Source organism: Octodon degus, unplaced genomic scaffold (assembly GCF_000260255.1).
Source record: "Octodon degus isolate 3935 unplaced genomic scaffold, OctDeg1.0 scaffold00061, whole genome shotgun sequence".
NCBI lineage: Eukaryota > Metazoa > Chordata > Mammalia > Rodentia > Octodontidae > Octodon > Octodon degus.
This window is the reverse complement of record NW_004524637.1, coordinates 10,776,245-10,800,217: the sequence shown is the minus strand read 5'-3', so window position 1 is coordinate 10,800,217 and position 23,973 is coordinate 10,776,245. Positions and strand designations below refer to the sequence as shown.

General features: G+C 49.9%; 1 protein-coding gene across 1 annotated transcript in view; it reads right to left on the bottom strand.

The window, feature by feature from the left end:
- The window catches only part of B3gat2 (beta-1,3-glucuronyltransferase 2), a 75,544-nt gene that overhangs the window by 15,787 nt on the left and 35,784 nt on the right, over window positions 1–23,973 (bottom strand). Inside the window, exon 2 of the mRNA XM_004634377.1 lies at window positions 15,104–15,248. Within this exon, the coding sequence (XP_004634434.1) occupies window positions 15,104–15,248 (145 nt within the window). The remainder of the gene's footprint in view (window positions 1–15,103; window positions 15,249–23,973) is intronic.

Sequence of the window (23,973 nt, the reverse complement as noted above, 5' to 3'; positions counted from 1 at the left end):
TGCTTCTGTGTCGCCTTTGCAATGTATTCTTGATCATTTCCAGGAATTCTGACGGCGAGCTGCTGACTACGGAGACTTTGTCTCCCCAGGGACTCTCCACACTTTGTGCGAACTGGAGTGGCCCCACCTATCGGAGTCCATATGGCCTCTGGAGGGCTTTTTTAATATCTTTCTTGCTTATCAAGTCCGTAGGGTCATATTTGAAAAGCCAGGACATCCTGATCAAGTCCCATATATTCAAGCATGGATAGATTTATTACAAGCCCCTCCAAAGTGGATGAAAACCTGTCGCCATGCCTGGGCATCACGCCAACGCGCTTCTGTTATGGTAGTGCTGGCCACCACTTCAGAAAAGGATCCTCAGGGTCCTAAAAGGCCTCCTGTGCTACCCCCAACATCTGAATCCCTGACTCCTACTCCTTACCCTAAACTGTCCTGTCCCTCCCTTAACCTTTCAGCTAGCCCCGACTCCTCCACTCCTTTGAGTCTGCCGCATACCCATAGTGGACTGCCCTTTTCTCAGCCTCCGCCATCTGACCCTGATCTTTTTCCCACCTCAGCAAGAGCCCCAGTAATTCCTCTCTGTGAACAATTGGGTGGAGATGACCACCCTTTCATGGTTTATGTCCCCTTCTCAACTAGTGATTTATATAACTGGAAAAACCAGAACCCCTCTTTCTCTCAGAATCCTCAAGAGCTTATATCTCTTCTGGAATCTGTTTTCTTCACCCATCAGCCCACTTGGGATGATTGCCAACAGCTTTTACAGACCCTCTTTACATCTGAAGAGCGAGAGTGAATCCAGGGGTGTGGACGAAAATTAATTTTGGGCCCAGACAGCCAACCAGCTTCAGATCCTGTACGACTGGAGGAATCCTTCCCTTTGACTCGTCCTAACTGGGATTCTAATTCCCATAGAGGTAAGGAGACTCTCAATCAGTATCGCCAGCTTCTTTTAGGGGCAATCAGGGCAGCGGCTAGAAAGCCTACTAATTTGTCTAAAGTTACAGAGGTCAGTCAGGGATCTGATGAGTCTCCGGTGGCGTTCTTAGAGCGCCTCCAAGAGGCCTATTGGATATATACACCGATAGATCCTGAAGCTCCTGAGAACTGCCACGCTATGAATATTGCCTTTGTTTCTCAGTCGGCCCCAGATATTAGAAAGAAATTGCAGAAGATTGAAGGATTTGAAGGAAAAGCACTGACAGAGCTGGTGGAGATAGCTCAGCGAGTTTTTAATAACAGGGAAGACCCTAGGGAGTTAAATAAAAGGATGGCAAAGGTTCTGATTACCATGGGGGAAAAGGACTCCAAAGTTAAGGAAAAGGGTTCAAAGAAGAAAGATAAAAGAAAGATGCCTCTTAAAGAGAACCAGTGTGCCTATTGCAAGGAGGAAGGGCATTGGAAATATGAATGTCCAAAAAGAAAAAAGAAAGAAAAGCCTGCTCAGGTCTTGACGCAGGAAAAGGAAGTCTGAAGAGGCCGGGGCTCTGAATCTGGCCCCCAGGAGCCCATGGTCACCTTAGAAGTAGGGGGCCAATCTATTGACTTTCTGGTAGACACTGGAGCTACTTGCTCTGTCCTGCAACAACCTGCAGGGCCCCTATCAGAAAAAAGGACATGTATACAAGGAGCCACTGAAAAGACTAAGTCATACCCATGGACCCAGGTCCGTATAGGAAACCTGGGAACAAAACAGATGACTCACTCTTTCCTAGTTATGCCAGAATGCCTGTACCCCTTGATTGGTTGTGACTTACTCCATAAATTACAAGTGCAAATCTCCTTCCAAGAAAACTCTATAGAGATTTCACTTGGGGAAGAAAATCCTTTACCTTCTGCCATTCTATACACCTGCCCTTTGACTGAGGAACATTTGTTGCTGGCAGGTGAGGAACCTGAAGAGATCCCCTCTGACTTGCTTGTAAAGTGGACATCTGAAATACCTGGAGTATGGGCTGAAAATAATCCCCCTGGTCTAGCTGCCCGTCAGCCACCAGTAGTAATCTCTCTTTTATCTGGGGTGTCTCCTGTCCATGTCAGCCAATACCTCTTGAGCCTATAAGCCAGGTTAGGGATAAGTGTCCATATCCAGAGACTCAAAAAGGAGGGCATCCTGGTACCCTGTAAGTCTGCTTGGAACACACCCCTGGTGCCAGTCCAGAATCCCAGACTCAAAGACTACAGACCAGTCCAGGATTTATGGGAAGTAAACTGTAGAGTGGAAACTATCCACTCCATGGTGCCCAACTAATATACACTTCCAAGTCTGCTGCCCCTGGACTGAGTCTTCTACACAGTCCTGGACTTAAAGGATGCTTTCTTCATGATCCCATTGGCTCTGGTAAGTCAATCCATTTTTGCTTTTGAATGGGTGGACCCTCAGATGGGAGAAAATGGCCAATTAACCTGGATCAGATTACCTCAGGGCTATAAAAACTCACCAACCTTGTTTGATGAGGCACTGAGCAGAGACTTGCTAAATTTCCGGGGAGAACATCCCCAAGTAACTGTGTTACAATATGTTGATGACATACTGTTGGCCTCTAACACCTATGACTTGTGTAGAGAGGCAACTGAGGACCTGCTGTGAGAATTGGAAAAAATGGGGTACAAAATCACTGCCAAAAAGGCTCAGCTTTGCTTATCTCAGGTAACATATCTGGGCTATAGACTGCAAGAAGGGCAACGAACTCTGTCTAATAAACGGATTGAAGCTATATTAAAACTCCCTGTCCCTACCACCAAACGACAGGTAAGAGAATTTCTGGGGTTCCTTGGATATTGCAGGCTTTGGATCATAGGATTTGCTGAAATTGCCCAGCCTCTGTATGCCAGTATTGGTGGGGACCAAAAAGAAAAACTCTGTTGGAGTGAATTTGAACAAAAGGCTTTTGAGGCTCTAAAGAAAGCCCTTGCTTCAGCTCCTGCCTTGGCTCTGCCTGATCTGACAAAACCATTCCAGCTCCTAACCCAGTACTTGGGGCCCTGGAAAAGACCTATAGCATACCTGTCTAAGAGACTAGACCCTACTGTGGCAGGTTGGCCAAACTGCCTGTGAGTCATAGCCACCACTGCCATTTTGACAAAGGAAGCTACTAAGCTCACGTTTATCCAGGCGCTCCAAAATGTGGCTCCTCATGCGGTTGAAAGCCTTCAGAAGCCCTCCTGAAAGATGGCTCTCAAATCTATGGATTGTACAATATCTAGCTTTGCTCTTAGACCCAGACTGTATTAAGTTCTTGTCCACCACAGCCTTAAACCCAGCCACCTTGTTACCAGATGATGACCCTGAGGCACCACTCCATGACTGTCTTGAGGTGCTTGATACAAAAACAAGCCTGAGAGAGGACCTCACAGACATTCCTATGGATGATCCTGATGCTACGTTGTACACCAATGGAAGCAGTTTGGTCCTAAATGGGGTACATTATGCTGGGGCAGCAGTGGTCACAGAAGACCAAGTGATCTGAGCCCAAGCCTTGGGACATGGGACATCTGCCCAACAAGCAGAACTCATTGCCTTAACCCAGGCCCTCCGCTGGGGACAAAATAAGCAGGTGAACATCTACACTGACAGCAGGTATGCTTTTGCTACCCTACATGTACATGGAGCTATCTATCAAGAACGAGGTCTATTAACCACAGGAGGACATAAGATAAAAAATGCCCAAGAGATCCTGGACTCGCTTGCAGCTGTGTGGCTCCCTGAGAAGGTGGCAGTTATCCACTGCCAGGGACACCAGAAGGTAAACTCTCCAGTGGCCCAAGGAAATTCTCTGGCAGATGCCACAGCCAAGGAAGTGGCACAAAAACCAGTGGGGCCACTCAAGGCATTCTTGCCTGTCCTGCCACCCAGAGTGCTGGATCAGCCCACTTACTCTGATACAGATCTTTTGTTGGCTAAAAGCTTAAAAACCACGCCAATACAGGATGGCTGGCAAATGCTGCGGGACAGCAGGATTCTCCTTCCTGAGGCACTAGGCCGAGAGCTCATTCAGCAGATACACCAAGGCACCCACTTGGGAGAACATAAATTGGCTGAATTGTTGCAGAAATCCTACTTCATACCCAAACTGAATCAAATGACTAAGGAAACCAGCTGACGGTGTCTCCACTGTGCCCAGGTAAACCCCAGCAAGATCACTTCTAAACCTGGACAGCGTGCTCGAGGTATGTCTCCTGGGGAACACTGAAAAACTGATTTCACTGAAATGGGTCCAGGAAAAGGAGGATATCGCTACCTCCTTGTTTTAGTGGATACCTTTACTGGATGGACAGAGGCCTATGCCACCCGATCAGAGTCAGCTCTGATAGTGACAAAGAAGTTATTGACAGAGATTATTCCCAGATTTGGCCTGCCCATTACTATGGAGTCCGACAATGGTCCAGCTTTTATAGCCCAGGTTACCAAAAGTCTGTCCCAGGCCCTGAAATTAGAATGGAAGCTACACTGTGCATATAGGCCTCAGAGTTCAGGTCAGGTAGAAAGAATGAATCGTACTCTAAAAGAAACCATTTCAAAACTAGGGTTGGACACTGGCGAAAACTGGGTGAGTCTCCTTCCTTTTGCTTTATTACGAGCCCATTGTACTCCCTATGTACACAGGATCATTCCCTTTGAATCTATGCACGGTTGGCCACCTCCCTTAATCCCCAAACTGGGGGAGGAAATCCTGACATCCATTTCTAATCAGGACCTTGTTAAGTCCTTACAGGCTCTGCAGTCTACTCTATAGGCTACACACTCCCTCTTCCGTCAACATTCAAGACCAGAACAACTTGACAGTCCATTGGCTGCAGAACCTGGCTCTCTGGTGTGGATAAAAAAGTGGGATCCATCCACATTGGGACCTCGCTGGGTAGGACCTTATCCTGTCATCCTGAGCATGCCCACCTCGGTCAAAGTAGCTGGAAAGAGACACTGGATTCATCACACCCACATTAAGCCGGCTGAAGTGGACGACAACTCAACAAGACGGTCAATCAAAAAAGATGCCCAATTTGCTCAAGGTCAAGTTAGTACACCAGGATACAGGCCTGGCCTAACTTTCTTTTCAGTTCTTATTATGCATTATGTAATCTCTGAATTTCATGCGCTGTCAGCCATACTTGCTGTGTCTGTAATTAATTTCCATGATAACATGTGGGTAAAGATGGCAAACACTTAATTTGTCAACTTTCTGCTTGGAACAAACCTTAAATCTTCAATACATTCTGGGTTCATGCCTAAGACCAGTGTGCAAGCCTGCAGAAGATATTAGAAATTTTAACCTTTTTAAAACACATTTCTAAACCTGCCCCATATTATGACTTGGCTATCTGGCACCTGTCTCATGTGATGTACCACCTGGTACCCTGCATTTTGTTACCCCAAAGACTGTAGTTACTTTCAATGAAACTTGTGTGCAATTTGTAAACTGTACTAAAAAAAGTTGTCATCGATTGTCAGGGTTTCTAAATTGTTCTAGTCTTAAAGTATCCACATATAACTGGTAATATCTTATTACCCACTGGATGGTTTTTCACATGCAATGGACATACTTTTAACTATATCCCAGCTTATCTGGATAGAGTTGCCTGTTGTTTAAGCAGGCTGACTGTAATTCTTCCCTCTCAAGATGATTTGATGCTACACCATTCAAAAACATCATCACACCGCAAGAGGAGAGAAGTTTCTAACATTCCTCTTCCTCCTGTCTGTAATGATAAAGTCACTTTCCTGTCTGAAGCAGAAGCCTATGCTATGATAATCAGTGTTGTTGGAAACCTATACTTTGGTAAAATAGCAGAAAAACATGTGAAACAATTAGGTTGTAATGTGGCCAAAGCTCTTAATGCCACTTCAACGGCCATCGCCCTACTCAATGCAGAACAAAAGGAACATAGACAAGCTATATTAGACAATCAGGCTGCTACAGATTACTTACTATTGTTTCACCATCAAGGATGTGAAAAAAAAAAGAAACTTGCTGTTTTAACTTATCAGATAACAGCCATCAGATACAGAATCAAATAAACATACTAAAAGAATTAGCTCAAGATATCCGTCAAGGTAATAATGGGGGGTTATTTTCCATATCTCCCTGGATAAATGATCTGATAACTGCTCTGATTGGGCCTGTGATCATATTTCTTCTGGTCCTGCTCATTGGACCTTGTATAATAAACTGTTTGACTACGTATATACAACAAAGAATCCAGACGATTAAGTTAATGGTGTTGAGATCTAACAATGAGCCTCTCACACCCCTAGGCGACTCAAGTTATGAGGTTTAGATGAATCAAAGATTTGATTCCCAGATAAAAACCCGTGGGGAATATAAAGGGTTAATAGAGTTTTGTGCCTTAATTGTGGAAAATTATAAAAACCGCTTGTGCTTCCTGTTATCTGCGCTAAGAAATGTGTTCTCCCTTTCAGCTCAAGGCTGTTCAACAATAAATAACTGTTTCTTGTCAAGGCAGCAAGCTAACACAAACTCCCTCCCCAACCATCTCCTGTAACATAGTCAGCTTAAGATGTATCTTGTAAAAATATGCACTTATCACTAAGCTTTGAAAGACCCTTTAGTTACGAACAGTTTGCAGCTGTGTCAAATGAATGCAGTTTCTGTTGTTCTGTACTAGACAACAAGTTTGCTTACCAAACTGGATGTGATTTCTGTTATAAATACCCCCTTGCTACCTACGTTCGGGGCCGATCAGCCTTCTCCTGCGTGAGAAGTGGCTGACGGACCTGAGCTCAGTAAATAAAAGGCTCTATTCAAATTTCTATCTGGCTGATCTGGTTCCTATGCAGAGCTGACCCATAACAGTAAACCCCTGTGGTCTGCTTAACATGGTGTCCCAAGGTGGGCCTGTTTCCCTACAGATGACTCAGTGTGTGTCCTTTACGGCGGGGCAGTGCGCCATTGTGTGTAAGTACCGCATTTTCTTAATCCTTTCATCTGTTGAAGGCCATGGCAGCCGTTTCTAAGATCAACTATTATGGGGCCAGCCAGATAGCTCAGCGGATTAAAGCACCTGCTCAGGCAGACGCAGGGACCGGGGTTCGATCCCCTGTGTGCTGTGCAGGCCTCACCCCAGGGGCACGCTGAGCCAGACACAGAGTCTGGGCATAGTGGCTCGCGCCTATAATCCCAGCGCTTGGGAGGCTGAAAACAGGAGGATCACTCGTGGTGTAGTGAGACTCTGTACTAAAGAAAAAAAAAAGATTATTATGAATATTGCGGCTATAAACATAGGTGTGCGTGGATCACCATAATGCGCTGTCCTCAAATCTTTGGGAAGATCTCAAGAAGGGGAATGGCTGTGTTGGAAGGAATCCTGGCTTTAGATTTCGGAGGCCTCCCCACGCCGATCTCCCATGTGGCTGTGCTAGCTTACATACATTCCACCAGCAACGTAAAGGTTTCTCTTCCCTGCAGCATAGTTTCTAGTATGAGAAACTCAAAGTAAAAGTAAAGAGCAGAATAAAACAGATAGCTGGAAGTGGGGAGAGTGTGAGCTGCGGGGAGGGGAACACAAGGTGGGTGGGGCACGCGAGGCTCACCCCAAGGCCACACAGGAATGGCAGGGTTGGGAGCTGCGAACGGGTATAAAATACACCCAGAGGTGCAGGGACATGAAGAGGTGGGTGGACAGGAGAGGAAGGGAAGGAGGTGGGACGATGCACTGCTTTATACTCCTCAGTCTCCACCTTCCACAGGATGGAAACCTCACGCTGCACACAGGAATGCATGACCTGAAGTACTCAGGTATTGTTAAGCGACAGATCAAAGCGCCGATCAGCCCGCACCAGCAGTCTCTCTCGCTGCTGTGGGTGCTTCTCAGGACGCAGACCCCCTCCCCGCCTGAGCCCAGAGTCCCCTTTTGCTTGCCCAAGGGAAGCAGTTTCTCTGGCAACAACCCCGCTGTGGCCCCCGAGGAAGCAGGCTGAGGTGGGCGGCTGTAACGTCTACCATGAGCCCCAGGGAGAACCGAGGGTGGCTTCCGAGCACCTCCCGCCACGAGGTCACTACCACCTGCAGATGCAGGAAAAACAAGCACGCCCCCTCCTACCCCAGCCTAGCTGCCCGCAGGGGTCCCAAGGCTTCACTGTTTGTCCAAGGCCCGGGGAGGCTGGGACCAGAGTTTTCTGGAGTTCAACTTGCTCACACGGGACAACAACGCTCTTCAGTTGTCATCTTTGAGGAGCAAAGATGTGGTCTGGGAGGCGTGAGGATGATGGGCCTTTTCGTTCTCATAATCACTAAACTATGTATGAAAAGGTAACAAGTTAAACTTAATAGCTACTAATGTCAGGGACCATGCACCCCTGGAGGCAGGAGGGACAGTGCGGGGCCCTCTCCAAGTGGCCCACTGGGCAGAGGAGGCCAGCAACCCAAGTGCCATCTCGTGAGTGCATGCCGCAGCACCCCAGAGAGCGCTGCTGGCGAAGGCTGACAGCACCGGGCGTTAGCCAGGCTGACTCAGGCTGGCACTGACGCTACTTCCAGGCACGAGGGCAGAAGCGCCATGCTCAGTGCCCGCTGACCCAGGCAGCTGGCGGGGCTCAGGACTCAAACAGAGGGGACGGAACCCCGCCCTGGCTAGGGCTGCGGGGGGAGGGGGGACGGAACCCCACCCTGGCTAGGGCTGCCCGGTGGGCCCAGAAATAACGCAGCATGTGGAACAGTGTGAGGAGCAGTCTGGAGAGTCAAAGTGGGGGAAAAAGGCATTTTTTCCCTTGGTGACTTGACTGGAAAAATGAGAATCCTTTTCACTCTTTGTCCACACGTCCCAAGTGCCTGGCACACTGACTGCTTGTCGGGGAACTGGGCACCAAGTGCCTGGCCCATGGAAACACTCTCTGTGGCATTTTCTTTTGAAAGCTTGGGTGCTTCTGTTTGTTCAGTTTTTTCATCTGGGAAATTATAAAAATGAGCATGTCTGTGCTGCTGAACAACTCTCTGATGATCCTTTATGGTTCTGTTCTCTTACTGATTGCTCTCTCTTCGGGGCTTTTAATCTAATGCAAAGGCCAACGTTTATCTCCACGTGCCACCCTGCCTGCCGCGTGGCTCTGTGAATGACAATGAGCTCAGGGCCCCAGCCGGAGAGGAAGCTCCAAGTCTAAAACCAAGCTTGCGTGGCCTTGTGTTACCATCAGAGAAGTCTGAAAGAGCTCAGTGTGGGCACGGACTTCACACGCAAAGAACGGGGGGAACATTCCCAAGTGCCCGCTCAGAAGGCAGGAAGGAGGACCCCTAGTTGCAGGTAAGGAATTGGGACCATGCTGCACCTGCAGGCTGAGCTGCTGGTTTAGATCCCAACAGGCTCTGGGGATCAGCGTCCTCCCTGGAACCAGCTCTCCTCACTTCTGCAGATGGAGACGCTGAGGGAAGGGCACCACTAGCCCCAACACTGCCCTTCCTTCCTTGTGGCTCCCTGGGCTGTCAGGATGGGACTGCCACCCTCAGAAGCCTCAGTTGTCTCCTGGAAATGCACACAAAATTATAGGGCTGATCACACCGCACGGACACGCAATGCCCCCAGTCCTTACGTGAGCAGGCGCCACACATCATGTGCACACAGTCTCATCTCCCCTTACAGAACTTTTGTGCTTGAGGAAAAGGATGCTCAAGTTACAGATGGCCCCCAAGAGAACGAGGATGTCACTCTCTGCATCTTTGTTGCAGTAATTAATTCATATTTATGGAGCAAAGAAAATTTCATTAAGTTTGATTCTCTTTATTTGGCTTTGATGACAATCTGACCCAGCAGTTTAGTTTATCATGTTATTACTGCTACTACTGGGACAGGGGAGATAGCTCAGCAGCATACGTGCCTGCCTGGCAAGTACAAGGTCTTGAGTTCAATCCCTGGTACTGCCAAAAACAACAACAACAAAAAAACATTACCACTACTACTGATGGGACAAAAGAGACTCCATTTTGAGGAGCATCACTAAAGTTCACTGAAAGTATAGTTGAGCTCACTTCCTCACCCCATCATGTAGCTAACCACAAATACACCTAGAGAAAACCAGGGTCACAAATAGGAACAAATAATTAGGACAACTTGGGGAATGGGGCAGATATTAAACCACACTGCCCCGTGACAGGCAGATGGTCAACAGTGTCTAGGAAATGTAAACCTAGTGGCAATTGTGTGATATTCTTGTAAAATTCCTGAAAATGAGGTCATGAGGTAATGTGGTTACTATGGAAACCAGGAAAGTATATATCCTGGAGGTGAAACGCAAATGGGGGCTGACAATTTGGGAGTCCTGACCCCAAGGCAAGGTGTTGTCTCAAACCCATAAGAAAAAGCTTCTTTGTTCCTACGCCTTTGTCTTGTACCTCTTTTCCTCATGGAGACTGCTGCAACACTTTTTTTTTTTTTTTTTTTTTTTTTTTTTTGTGGCTGGCTCAGCCTGCCCTGGGGACAGAGTTGGCATGGCATGTGGTGCTGGGGATTGAACTACAGTCTGTGCACTTTACCTAAGCTTGCCTAAGCAGGTGCTTTAGATGGCCGAGCTATCTTGCTGGCCCCAACACTACTACTAATAATTATTAATTATCCCGCAGGACTGGGGATTGACTCCGGGGCCTTTGCACTGAGCTACCTCCCCAGCCCTATTCAGCTTTTAATTTTGAGACAAGCATTTACTAAATTACTTCCCGTGTGTCTCGACTTTGGGACGTTCCCGGTTCAGGCTCCTACAGCGCTGGGATAACAAGCGCGTAGCACCACACTTGTTTATCTCAGTGCATCTATCCAGACAGGGGTTGTCACATAAACGAGGCAGGGAGAATTCCCTGTCCACAGCCGACAAGGGACCTTGGTGGCTGTGCCCTCTTGCTCCCACGGAGCACCCCCGCAGTGTCTCCTGCATACTCACCACCTGCATTTGCAGCTGCAGAAGGGATTCTGCTGCCTAGCTGGGACACGCTCTGGATGAGGCAGGCACTCAGCCCTCCTGGGGCCCGGGCCCTGGTGCACACAGCAGTGGCATCGAGTCACATAAGCAGGGAAGGTGGTTGTGGGGATGCGGCGCTCCCAGAAGCCTACAGGTTGTGCCGGGGGCGTGGGCTGAGCTGCACCATGTGGGTGATGGTGACAGCATCTCTGTGAAGGTGGCTGCACCCTGAGAGCTGACGGACGAGCAGGGTGAGCTGAGGATAGCATCCGGGTGCCAGCACCTCCAGTGGGGCAGCAGGGAGGTGGGGCCACGCTGGAGGCACTGATGGAGAGGGCGCCCCTAAAAGGCCAATGGCGGGGAACCAGTGTGTGAGGCAGACAGCAGGGGCCTGACAGGAGGAGGAGGAGGTATCGGCCCCAGTGCGCAGCAGCCCCCAGATCTGTGGCCGAGGTGCCAGGAAGCAGCCTGTGTATTCATCTGCTCCTGCACTCCTGCTGCTTCTGCTCTTAGGCAGAATGGGGGCTGCAGTGGCAGGCAAAGGAGCTCACAGGAGACCGCGAAGACTCGGGGTTCTCCAAGCGCCACTGTCCCCACCAGGACGATAACCCCAGCCCATCCTGAGCCTGGGGACACCAGTCAGGTCATGTGATCTTTTCCACTTTTGACTCGAGGGCTTCCAATTCACACAGCTAGTATGCTGGATCACAGACTGCTTGAATTACCCAAGATTACCCAAGGGTAAGACAAATTATACCATTAGGACTGAGCCAAACTTAAATGCAGCACATCAGCTATGAGCACGTTCCACTACTGAGAAGGAGGGTGAAGGATCTAGAACCTGCTGGCTCCTGAGCAGACTGAGGATGCCTTGCTAAAATGTTGCGGCCCTGCAGGCTGTGGGAGTTCAGGCCTCCTCCTTCCTCCTACCCTGGGTCCCGCCAGCCACCTGAACACTCCGGCCTCAGCCCACCCTCTGGTCACTCCCGCCTGCCCACAGGTGCTTTGCAAATGGCATGCACCAAATGGTAGTGCATGCCTGTAATCCCAGCACCAGGGAGGCTGAGGCAGGAGGAGCACTGTGAGTTTGAGACCAGCCTGGGCTACAGAATGAGCCAGCCTGAGCTGTATAGCAAGACCCTGCCTCTGTCTGCCTCCGTCTCCATCTCCCTTCCTTCCCTCCCCTTCCCTCCTACACACACACACACACACACACACACACACACACACTGCAAATGCATTTCTGGGAGGCAGACCTCCTCCCTGCAGTGCGACCTCCTTGTCCCACCCCAGCCTCACCTTGGCCCAGTATGTATAGCACCCCTCAGAGACCACTTCTTTCACAGCACTGGTTCCCGAACCTGCCCTGCACAGTGACTGGAAACCCCACACTGTGTCTTTGCTTCCTTTTCTATCTCATTCTGGGAGATGTAAAGCCGGCGGGGAGTGGTGAGGAGGTGGATGAGTCCCTGCCAGTGCGGGCTGGACTGTGCTCTGAGTGTGACACCAGACAGACACCAGTGGGTGTCCCTCCTCCCTGGAGCACACCTAGGCCCCCTCTCTACCTCATCCCACCTTACTCCACCTCGAGCTCTGCTGAGGTCCAGGGGGCCCACACTTGTTCTTCGAGACTTAAGTTTCCCTCCACCACCAAAGGAAAAGAGCTACTGTGCTTAGACCCGCCACCGCCTCCTCTTGCTGCCCCGGCCCCTGAAGAGGTGGCCTCGGGCCCATCTTGCGCTGTGCCCCACCCCACCCCGCACCCCCTGCTGCTCCTTCCAAGGCCCAGAGGGTGGCAAATGCTGATCGGTCCCAAAGTCAGCAGGGCTGGTGGCAGCAGCAGAGACATCAGACAGCACGACCCACCTCCCACCGCCTCACGCCCTGAACCAGGGCTGCCAGATTACACAGCCCTCGCAGGATGCCCACCTTGTGTCCCCTCCTTCATCATCACCTCAGACCCAGGGCACCAACCTCCCGTTCCTGCTGTCTGTGCCGGCAGTGACTTAACTTCCCCCGGCAGCATTACTGACCTCCTACTGCTCTTGGGCCTGGGCTTGATTCTCCCACGTGTCTCTGGGGCCACCTCCACCCCAGCAAATTCTTCTAACTTGAGCAGTCCCACCCCTGTTGAGGACATCGACACCCTGATTCCTGACCTCTGCTCTCGGCATCCACCCCCATGGATCCACCCGGCACCATCTTGCTCAGCCTGGTCTGCGTCCCCCAGTGGCTCTGAGGGCCACCAGAGTTTGGACACCATGGACTCTGAGAACAGGCATCCACTGTAGGCCATGTGGGAAAAGCAGCTGTGTTACTAGGACCACACCTCATATTTATCAGAAATGAACACACACAAAACCGCCAAAATGATGCCGAGAAATCACCTAGTACATCTCACTTCTTTAAGACAAGAATATCACCTCTGCTGAACCTGTGGTTGATGAAATCTGTGCCTGGTCTCTGGACTGAGGTAACTGCAGGGAGCTTCTAAGACCCTTGTGAGTGACAGGCATTCGCTTGCTGCTAAGGCTCATAGCTAATGTCCCCTTAAGCCCTCATCTGATCATGGCAGGACCTTTGTAAGGGACCTGGACCACAGGAGCACTATGGCTAACGTGGGGTTAGGAAGAGGGTTGCAAGAGGAGTGTCACCTAGGGCACAACGCCGAAGTGCTTGACCCATTTCCAGCTCCCCCCTGGATCTCTCCACATCCCCTCTGTCCACTGTGCCACCCCCTGCTGCCAGGCGGCAGGACTGAAGCATCTACAAACTGTGAGCTGAAATCCTGTAAACTTCTCCTTTAAGTTGTGGGTATCCTGGCAGCGATGGAAGTGACTAAGACACCTAATGGGTAATACCGTGACTCCTGGTGACTCCTTCCACTGCTGCAGCTTGGAAGCCAGCCCTAGAAAGACCAAGCAAGCGGTGCAGCCCATTCTCTGGGCTCAGTCACATTGGTCGTCCTGAGAAGCGGAGCCCTGGGTGGCAGCGCCGCAGGGCTCCCAGTCTGTGAGCACCGGGGCAGTCAGAGCAACGGACCCAGATCCCGTCCTGTCCCTGCGCCACCCCACCCTTGCTTCTCTTCATTGCGCTGCTTCTAACTGGAATCCCTGGCAATGCAACTCTAATGGCGAGGACAGCACTTTCCTGAGCTCAGGGAGCCCCTCTGGCCACCCATCAAACCTGGATAAAGTCATGGCAAACATTACATGCAGATCAGTCACCCAGGAGCGCAGGCGACCTGGGACTCCTGAACTGTGGCTCACGTCTGATGGCGCTCTCTCCCCTCAGGGTCTGCAGCAATTCCTGGTAGTCAAGGCCAGAGATGCTGAACACTGGGTTGTGTGCTCCACACAGGGGTGTCTACTGTGGATGGGGAACCCACCTGGGAGGCATCGCTCATGGGCACCGGGCCTTGCCTGCGGTTAGGAACGAGCCACACACAAACACCAAGGACTCGGGATTAACTTCTAAATCTGAACACATCTGCACATCCTGGCTGGACTGAAAATTACCTGGAGCTCTGCTCTTTCAAGCCATGGTACTTACCAACATTTCCCAGAAATTGGCCCTAATGGGCCGTGGCTCTGAAGCCCCCAGCCCTGGGAGCAGAGCTGGAAATACTACGTGGCTGTCACAGTTTCTGTGCAGGCGGAGCTGCTCCAGCGAGGGAAGCTGGAGGCCGAGGCGGAGACCTTCTAGGGTCCAGCCACTGACAGACAACGGAGCCCAACGCAGGTGAGGCTCAGGCTGCACGCTGCAGTGTCCTCCCACCCTGGTGGCGAGGGGTTAGTTTATGTGGTAATCACTTAAAAGTTTCTAAAAACTTCGCCTAGTGGAACAGGTACAATCTTCTTCCATCAACATTGTAGACAAAAAGTAATTTCAGAACAGCAGCTTTGTTATTTACGTATGAGTTGGACATGACTAAACCTGCACACTCAATAAGCATGCACTTCCGTGTCACACCAAACAATTACTACTAATAGTGAACATGATACTTTAGAGCATCAGTCAGTCTGGTAGAGGTAGTACCTAACAGTCCCAGCTAACAGGCGTCTAGGAGGCCACCACTTGCAAAATCAAAGTCTACGCAGAGCACTTCCTGCGTGGAACACGGTACGGCCCAGGGTTCTACCTGGGCCCACTCCAAAGCCTCCCCCTTTGGTGTGCTGCAGGCCGCCCGCCACCCCTCACCTGCCATGTCGATGGCGAAGGGCCGGTCCCCTCTCCAGCCGGTGTACCAGCCGACCACTCTGCCGTTCTCCACCAGGGGACGCTCGTAGCGGCGCCCGCCCACCAGGCCCACCGGCCAGACGGACACCTTGCGCGTGGTTCTCATCTAGGAAAGGGGAGAGACATGGGTGTTGAGCTGCCTTAGGGAAAAGGAGGGGGAAAGGGGAATCAAGGGGACCCCAGAGGCGCAGGTGGAGGGCGCAGGCACAGGTTATATTTTATTATTATTTTTAAAATGTATTTAGTACAGGGTCTACAGGGTCTCACTACACAGATCGGACTCCTAGTGATTCTATTTTCAGCCTCCCAAGCGCTGGGATTACAGGTGCGCACCACCACGCTCAGTCTCAACTGCCCTCTCAGTGTGCCCCATGGGCGGGCCGGCACGGCACACTGGGGATCAAACCCCAGCTGCTTCGCTCTGCCTAAGCAGGCGCTTTAGTCCTCTGAGCTATCTGGCCAGCCATGGGCACAGGTTTTAAAGGCTGCTGATGGCCACAACCTGACACCTTTGCGTGGATGCCCCAGCCTGGGCTCTGCCCTCAGAATCGGCTCTGCTGGTGGCTACGGCTTGGGAGAAATCAAAGGTGCAATATGTGCACATGCCTACGTGAAGCTAAGTGCGTCTGTCAGACATTCCCTCTGTGTTTCCAGGTTTGCACCTCTCAAGTGAGGAGGTCTGATCTCCCTTCAAGAAACCTTGTGACTCAGGGCAAACCCAAACTTCAGGGAAGCCACCGGGACATCCTGTCTCAGCTTCTAATTTTGTTGCTATAGATACCAGGACATCTTGGCTCCCAGGGACACTGATAACAAGATACGGAAGGGACAGCAGACATCCTTCAAGGGACAGGAAGAGACACACACACAGCCTAAAAATACACCCATTGCTCTAGGAGAACTGCACCAGCTGCCAAAGGAAAGGGCCACGCAGGGCAGTTGGTGAGGTCAGTGTTCTTCACGCGCAGTTGTACACAGCGGAGACCTGAAGTGCCTCGCTGTTCTCTGGCAGGTTTTGGGGGTACTGAGAGTCAAACTTGGGACCCAAGCATGCTAAGAAGCGCACTATGATTGAGCTATATCCTTGGCCCTTTCTTGAGTTAGGGTCTTGCTAAGTTGTCCAGGCTGGTCCAGAATTCCTGATCCTCCTGCCTTAGCCTCCTGGAGCCTGGGATACCATCCTTCACCATCCTGCCGAGCTCCAGATTTCACTAAGGAAAATGCTCACAAGAAAGCCTGCTCACAGCAGGCAACAAATTTAGACTCAAGCTCCTTCTCTCAGCTCACAGAACAACTGTGGCAAACAGCAGAAGCCGCCACTCACCGGGCAGATGCACCCAGCACTTGGCCAGCGAAGAGCAGGTCTTGTGGGTGAGCTGATTATTATTTCCACACCAATCCTTCAGTTTTGTTACAGAATTGATTTGAGTCACGAGCAGGTAACCAGGGGTTAAAATAATGATTCTGAGTTGATAAAGTTTATAGATTCTAATTTTTTTTTTTTTTTTTCTCAGTACGGGGCTCAAACTCAGGACCTTGTACTTGCCGGGCAGGTGCCTATGCTGCTGAGCTATCTCTCCAGCCCTGATAAAGTTTTTTTTTTTTTTTTTTTTTTTTTATAAAATTGTTATGAAAGGAAGAAAAGTGATATACTGAGGAAAATACAACCAGAAGTCATACTATTAGCGTAAGGAGACGCTCCGCGAGCCCGGCATCACGAGTGGACTTTATTGTGTCGCAACTTGTTCCAAAGAGGATTTAGCGTATGAAGGCTTCCAGGTCATGAAGTTCACCACACTGGTCTCCTTCAGGCCTGAACTTACCTTTGTCGTTTCTGTCATTGTTTCAGTGAAAACTGCAGAGGCCTGAGACTTTTTTTTAGGAAGGATCCTTTCTAAGGCTGGCTCTGGGCTGCTGTCTGGGAACTTGGCCTTGGAAATACCTCCTACAGTGAAAGGTTTTGCCTGCCTGAGGCCCTGAGAAGGAATGATCTCAGCTGCTTCTCTCTTCCAAATCTGCAATTTATGTGGGCGAGGCGCACCGCCTCTGGGGCAGGCTCCCAGGAAACACTGTGCTCCCAGGGTTCTGGGTGGATTTCTGGGCATAAACACTGTGCACCGTGGCTACTTCTGCTCTGCTGGGGGGAAGGTGACCCCAGCACAGGGACTGAATGTGACTCCTCGGCCCCTGCCTGCCGTCTTCAGTCCCAGGAGCAACTGCCTTTGGAGACAGCAACACTTGTGCAGTGCTGACCTCCCAGCCACGAACATGGTCCTTACCTCCCTTCGCTTAAGTCCCTCAGCGATTTTTCACAGCTGCATCCTAGATCTTTCATGTCCCCCCAAATATAATCCCCTTTCTCTAACTCCACCTTCAGGGTCCTGCTCCCATACAGACCACAGAAAATGAAAACATTTTGATTTTGTAACCTTATGTCAAACATACAAACAAATCTGGACCAATAAAAAACACACAGATGTGGTGGCCAGCAGGATAGCTCAGTGGACTAAGGGCCTGCTTAGGTAAACAAAGGGACTGTGGTTTGATCCCAGGCAACACATGCTGTGCTGGCCCCGCCCCAGGGCGGGCTGAGCCAGCCAGAGTCCTCTGGAAGCGGTGTACACCTGTAATCCCAGCGCTGGGGAGGCGAGAAGAGGAGGATCACTATGGGTCCGAGCTGTGCAGTGACACCCATAACAACCAAATACATTAAAAAGAAAAACAGATATAGCTATACATATGTGTCTCTATACTGACATGTATCTCTAGAATACAATTACATGGAGATATATTTCTCTATATATAAATACATTTTTTTTTTGGCAGAACTGGGGATTGAACGGAGACCCTTGCGTTTGCCAGGGAAGTGCTTATTCCACTGAGCCATCTCCCCAGTCCTATATAAATACACTTTTATATACCTTCATTTGCCCCATATTCATGAACAGAATGACTTTTTTATTCGTAAAACACTAAAGACACTATCATGATTTTTTAGGGGAGGGAGGCTAGGATTTTTGATCTCTTGAACTGTTCTTGCCTAGAGTGCTGAATTTCCAAATCCATGGGAAACCGCTGAGCAGGTGCCTTCTTAGAGCTCCACGTCTCCCCGAGACGGCAGCGGGCTTTGCCCGGCAGGTGTCGGTAATTCTCACCACACATTTGAGCCCCGTGTAACTGTGTAACTGGAGGAGGAATGTGCTCCAGTCAGTGTGCGCTTTGGCTGGACAAGAGAGAGGGCCATCATTGAAGAGAAAACAGACCAAAACAAATGGCGAAAGAAGATGAAAAAGCACAATTGCCATTAGAGGGAATAACCTACACCTCTGGAATCGGCGGAAAGCAGCGCTGAACTGTGTCGGAGGGGGCACAGCCTGCTTCGCTCTGTGAAGGTGGGCGGAGGCAGACTCTGGAGATTTGCCCACAGCATGCAGAACGGCCCGGGGCTCCCGCTAAGGAGGCCGAGGGCAGCGGCGCCACATCGTGGCAGACTCTGCTTGCCCCTCTGGGAGCTGCTCAGTGCCTAGATCTGTCTGCAAATTTTATTTTGGAACTGGGGATTGAACTCAGGCCCTTGCACTTGCCAGGCAAGTGCTTATTCTACTGAGCCATCTCCCTGGCAGACTTGTTTAGAGGGTTGGAGGTTAAGGATGAGGCATAACCATCCGAATGTAGTGACAGGCAGGAAGCTATTCGCAGGCATGCTCTGTGTTTAAGTTTGTCGTCTAAGTAGTTAAAACCCTGAAGAGATCCACTCGGCTTTCCAGTCCACATGGCTCTGAGGTCCAACATGTGGTGCTCCATACAGAGTGAGACCGAGCCCCAACACACGTGGCCACGGTCCTAGGAAGCATGCCTGGCACTTCAGAGGAAAATAGCACAGCTATTTACAGAATGTCTTCGTTCCCCTTGGGATCCAGGCTTTGCTCCGCATTCGTTCTTTTCACTCAATCCGTGTGCTTTAAGGGCTCCTTGGCAGCTACCTTCTCTGCCGGGAGGGAAGTGCTATAAGGAGTTACTATTAGAAAAGTAGGTACCCTCGCAGAATGGGAATACTCTCAGTACTTAAATCCTTTTTTGCTTTCTTACTATAAAATAGCAGTTAGGCGACAGTCACAACTTCTGGCGCCTGGTCTGAGCTCCAACCTAAAACAGGGATAAACCAAGGGGATACTAGGAGGAAGCAATCCACATACGCGTACGAGTCTCAGCATCGCAGCAAGCCGGGCCCCAAGGCGCTCTCTGCCTTGTCATTCAAGGTCTGAGCCTCGTGCTATGCTTCCTCCTCCTGCTGGGGCCTTGCTCTACTCCGACAGGACTTGTGCAGCAGTGTCTGCCTGTCCAACTTACCAAGAACCCCTCAGACCCAGGGCTACCAAGGACACACAAGACGCAGCCGGAGGAGGGCCACACTCTGCCTGGATAAAGGCTGCTAAGACTGTCGCTGCTTCTTGCAGTCACTTTCTCTAGGAAAAGGAGGTGGCAGGATGCTCACACACTCTCCGCGCCTGGTGGCCCTTACGTCACGGCCAACCCTTCCTCCTACAGCTCTAGGGTGTGGTCCTTTGATCCCTGGACACTTCAGAACATCCCTTGTAGGAGACTCTCAGCCCTCGCAGCAAAACAACACGCATGAAACAAATGCCTTTAGCTCCCTTGCAGACACGCCGAAGGGAAAAGAATAAAGCTCTTGATCTTCTGCAATTTAAAATGCTAGAGGCAACCCCAACAGCCAGGGTTACAGCAGAATGTGGTGTTCTGTGTCCTCTTATGAACTGACTGAAAGAAACACTGGGGATGGAGCCCAGGGCTTTGTGCATGCCAGGCACACGCTCTATGCTGCGCTGCATGCTCGCAGCCCTTGGCATCTTTTGAGAACACTCAGGTGCTCAGGCTGGCCTGCAGTCTACAATCTTCTTGCCTCAGCCTCCCAAGTCTCTGGGATTCCAGGCTTGCACCACTGCGCCTAGACGCAATGACGCACTAGGAGAAATGGGTAACACAATCTTCGCTCAACACTTCACTCCAATACAAGGATCTACTTGGAGATGCAGGGGATTTGAGGACTGGGGCAGAAAATATACAAGAAGATCCAAAAGTAAAGATGAACTCAAAAAGAGGACAGACAACAATCTCCACATGGACAAGGGCGTTCTGTGAAAGGCACACAGGGCTCAATGGTAAGAGCTCTCGCTTGGTAAGGCTAGAACAATTTGAACAGCAAAACACTTGGATTACAATTTGGAGTATAAAATAAATATCCAAGCATCCACACTGTTATAAATAAATGAGGGTCAGGGAGATAGCTGATGGCATAAGCGCCTGCCTGATAAGTATAAGGTCCTGAGTTTGATCCCCAGTATCAAAAAATAATAGTAAAAATAAACAAATGAGTGAATAAGAGACAAATCTCTCATGCCCCAAAACGTCAATCCTTTATTCCACACCCCTTCCCCAAGGATGTGGAATGTAACCCCCCTCCTTAGGTACAGATGGAGCGGGAAGGGGGAGGGCGTGACCTCACGCTGAGGCTGATGCCCAGGGATAGGTCATGTTGACAGTACTATCCTTGAAGGGGTGCGGCAAGAATGACACTATGCTACGGAGTTTTCTACTATCCTTCTGTTGTGAAAGGGACCCAGGATTCCTACAGATGGGCTCATTCCAAAACTGTGATGGGAAATGTACCTAAGATGAGCTTGGGACAGCTCAGATGCCAGACAGAAAGAAAGTATTCAAAACAAAGACCCATGGGAACTGAAACCGCTCCTAGTTGCCAAATATGCATCAACTGGCCAACAAACTTCACAGCACATGCCCTGGACATGCTATTATGGAAATGAACTCTGCCTACAGCCTTCTTCTCCAAATGCACTGCAAGTCAACAACGAAGAAGACATCATATTTCAGCAGGAAAGCGACCTACAAAATACCTCACAGCTGTGATACTCAAAGCTGCTACGACCAGGAAAAACAAAGAAAATGTAAGACCTTCTTGCAGCCAAGAGGCACCTAAGGAAACAGGGCAACCGTCATGCTTTTGGGCATAAAATGTTCCCTCAAAATCTTACTTGTGTAGGCTTGCAGAGGAGACAGGGTCATGGGGACACAACACAAAAGCTCTTTGGAGGACAAGCCACACTTTCCTGTAGGACAAATGTGGCTGTACACTCCAGCTTGCAGACTCATCTGTGAAATAAATTAGAATGCTGAAGATGAGTGAAGTGTCCCCATGGGCTGTCAGGAGGTGGGGCTTGGTTGGAGGTGACAGAAACCAGCCACTGGGATGACCTGAAAGGCATATTCTGGCCACGACTCCTCCCTCCTGGGCCTCTGCTTCCTGGCTGCTGGGGTTGAGCCCCTTCCCTCTGCCTGGCTCTTCCTCCTCACCATTTCTGCCTCACAGCAAACTAGCCACACATGGCCTGACCCCTCTGGAACCCTGACGCCAAATAAACTTCTCCTCCTTTGAGTTGGTGTCAGAGATTTTATTCCAGCCACATGAAAGTGACTGACACAACACACAACTGAATGTGATGTGGAATCCTAGACTGGATCCTGGAACGGAGCAGGGCCCTGGCACATCTGGATGATAAGCGGACTATAGTTAATACTGGTTCATCACACATAACATGCGCCATGCTAATATTAGTAATGGGAAACTGGCTATGGAGTATGTGCAAATTGTCTAGAGCCTTCTCAATTTTTCTATAATTCTAAAACCGTGCTTAAAGCTGGGTGTAGTACCCATGCTTGTAACTCCAGCATTTGGGAGGCTGAGGCAGAAGGATTGTTGTGAGTTCAAGGCCAGCCTTGGCTACAAAGTGAGTTCAAGCCTGGCCTGAGCTGCACAGTGAAACACCGTCTCAAAATAAACAAAGTTCTCATGGTGAGTCCTTTCTCCTTATCCTACCAAGTATGACTTAGTCTGGCATCAATTTTTCACTCATTTCTCTGTCCTAATTCATTTTGCAGATGGGAGGTTACAAGCTGGAGTGCACCATCACATCTGCCCAGAAGGAAGATGGGTTTTGTCTGTGTGGGTTTTTTACTTTAAGTTCTGATATGTTAAAAATCCAGAGATGTCTAACCTCTGAAAACATAGCAGACCATGCTAACATTGCACAATGCCAACACCGGCAAGAGCGCCCAGGTCCTCGTGAGCATGTGGCTCCCCATGAGCCTCAGGCCGCACCCACACTGCACCCCAGTTTACCCTGGGAAGCAGCCTGTGCTGTCACGGGAGACCTCTGTAAAATGGGAACCTTGGGCCAGCGAGATAGCTCAGCTGAATAAATGCCTGCTTTGGCAAACACGGGGACCAGGTTTCAATTCCTGGTCTCACATGCTGCACTGGCTCTGCCCCCTGGCATGCTGAGCCAGCTACCTAGACTAGTCAGTGCATGCCAGTAATCCCAGCACTGGGGAGGCTGAGACTGGAGGATCACTACAAGTCCGACCTGTGTAGTGAAACCCTGTACCAAATACGTAAAATGAAAAAAAAAAATTAAAAATTGAATGGGAACCTAGAACACAGACCACATGGGACAAGAGAGTGTGGAAATGAGCATGGTTAGGGGCCGGGGAGACAGCTCAGTGGAATAAGCACTTCCCTGCCAAGTGCAAGGGCCTGGGTTTAAACCCTGGTTTTAAAAAAAAAAAAAAAAAAAAAAAAAGCATGGTTTCTATCCACTTAATGTGTGAAGTATCTAAAATACACCATTAGAAACAAACCAGAATGAAAACCAGGAAAACGGGTGGGAAATGCTAAAAACATTAATACGTGGATGTAAACCACTTTGAAATTTTAGTCCTTTAGATTTTAATTTAAAGTAATACTACTCACCCAAGAACAGCTTCATTTAATTCTATTTCTTGCTTTTGGGCAAACAAATGTGTGAACCCTACCATGGATGTCCGGAGGGCTTTACGGCAATCAGGACAACGTGCCACCAGTGAGAACAGAGATGTGCAGATGAACAAGGGGATTCTAAAGCCGCAGAAGTCTGTCCTCTTACATGTAGTCAACTGGCTTGCACCAAGAGGCCATGGCAGGACAACGCAGTGGACAGGACAGAATTTCCAACAAATAGCGCAGGAATGAAGAGGCAACCAGGGCAGAGAGGGAGGGGACAGAGAAGAAGAAAGCTCCATTCTTGGTCACTGGGAATGTAAATTGCTATAGCTATTTTGGAAAACATCATAGAGATGCCTCAGAACATCAAAACAGCGATGCTATTCCGCTGTAGCAATCCCATAGGTGGTACAGCCCAAAGGACCCGCAGTCAGTAGATTTAAGCAAATCCCCATGCTCAGCAGGACATGAGGAGTCAAGCAGCATGTGTGGGTGATTGGTGGGTGAGCGCACTCCTGGGCTGGGCCTAAGCTGAATGGGACCACTCTTCTCCTTCTGTCTGAGGCCCCTCCCTTCTAAAAAAAAAAAAAGAGTCAAATTACAGAATCAACCTAAGTGCCCATCAAGGTACACACACAGAGGAAAGCCAAGTCTGTGTATATAGCAGGGTCCCACATGGCCTTTGGAGCCGAAAGGAGTCCTGTAATCTCAAACAATGTAGATGAACCTAGAGGACATTATGTTACACAAAAAAATCCAAGGGCTGGCTGAATAGCTCAGCAGATTGAGGCACCTGCAAGCAGGCGAAGGGGGCCAGGAGTTTGATCCTTGGGCCTGCCGTGCCGGCCCTGCCCCCGAGTCATGCTGAGACAGCAATTGAGACTGGGCGTGGTGGTGCCTGCCTGTAATGCCAGCTCTTGGGAGGCTGTAAACAGGTGGATCACTGAGTCCGATCTAGTAGTGAGACCCTGAACAC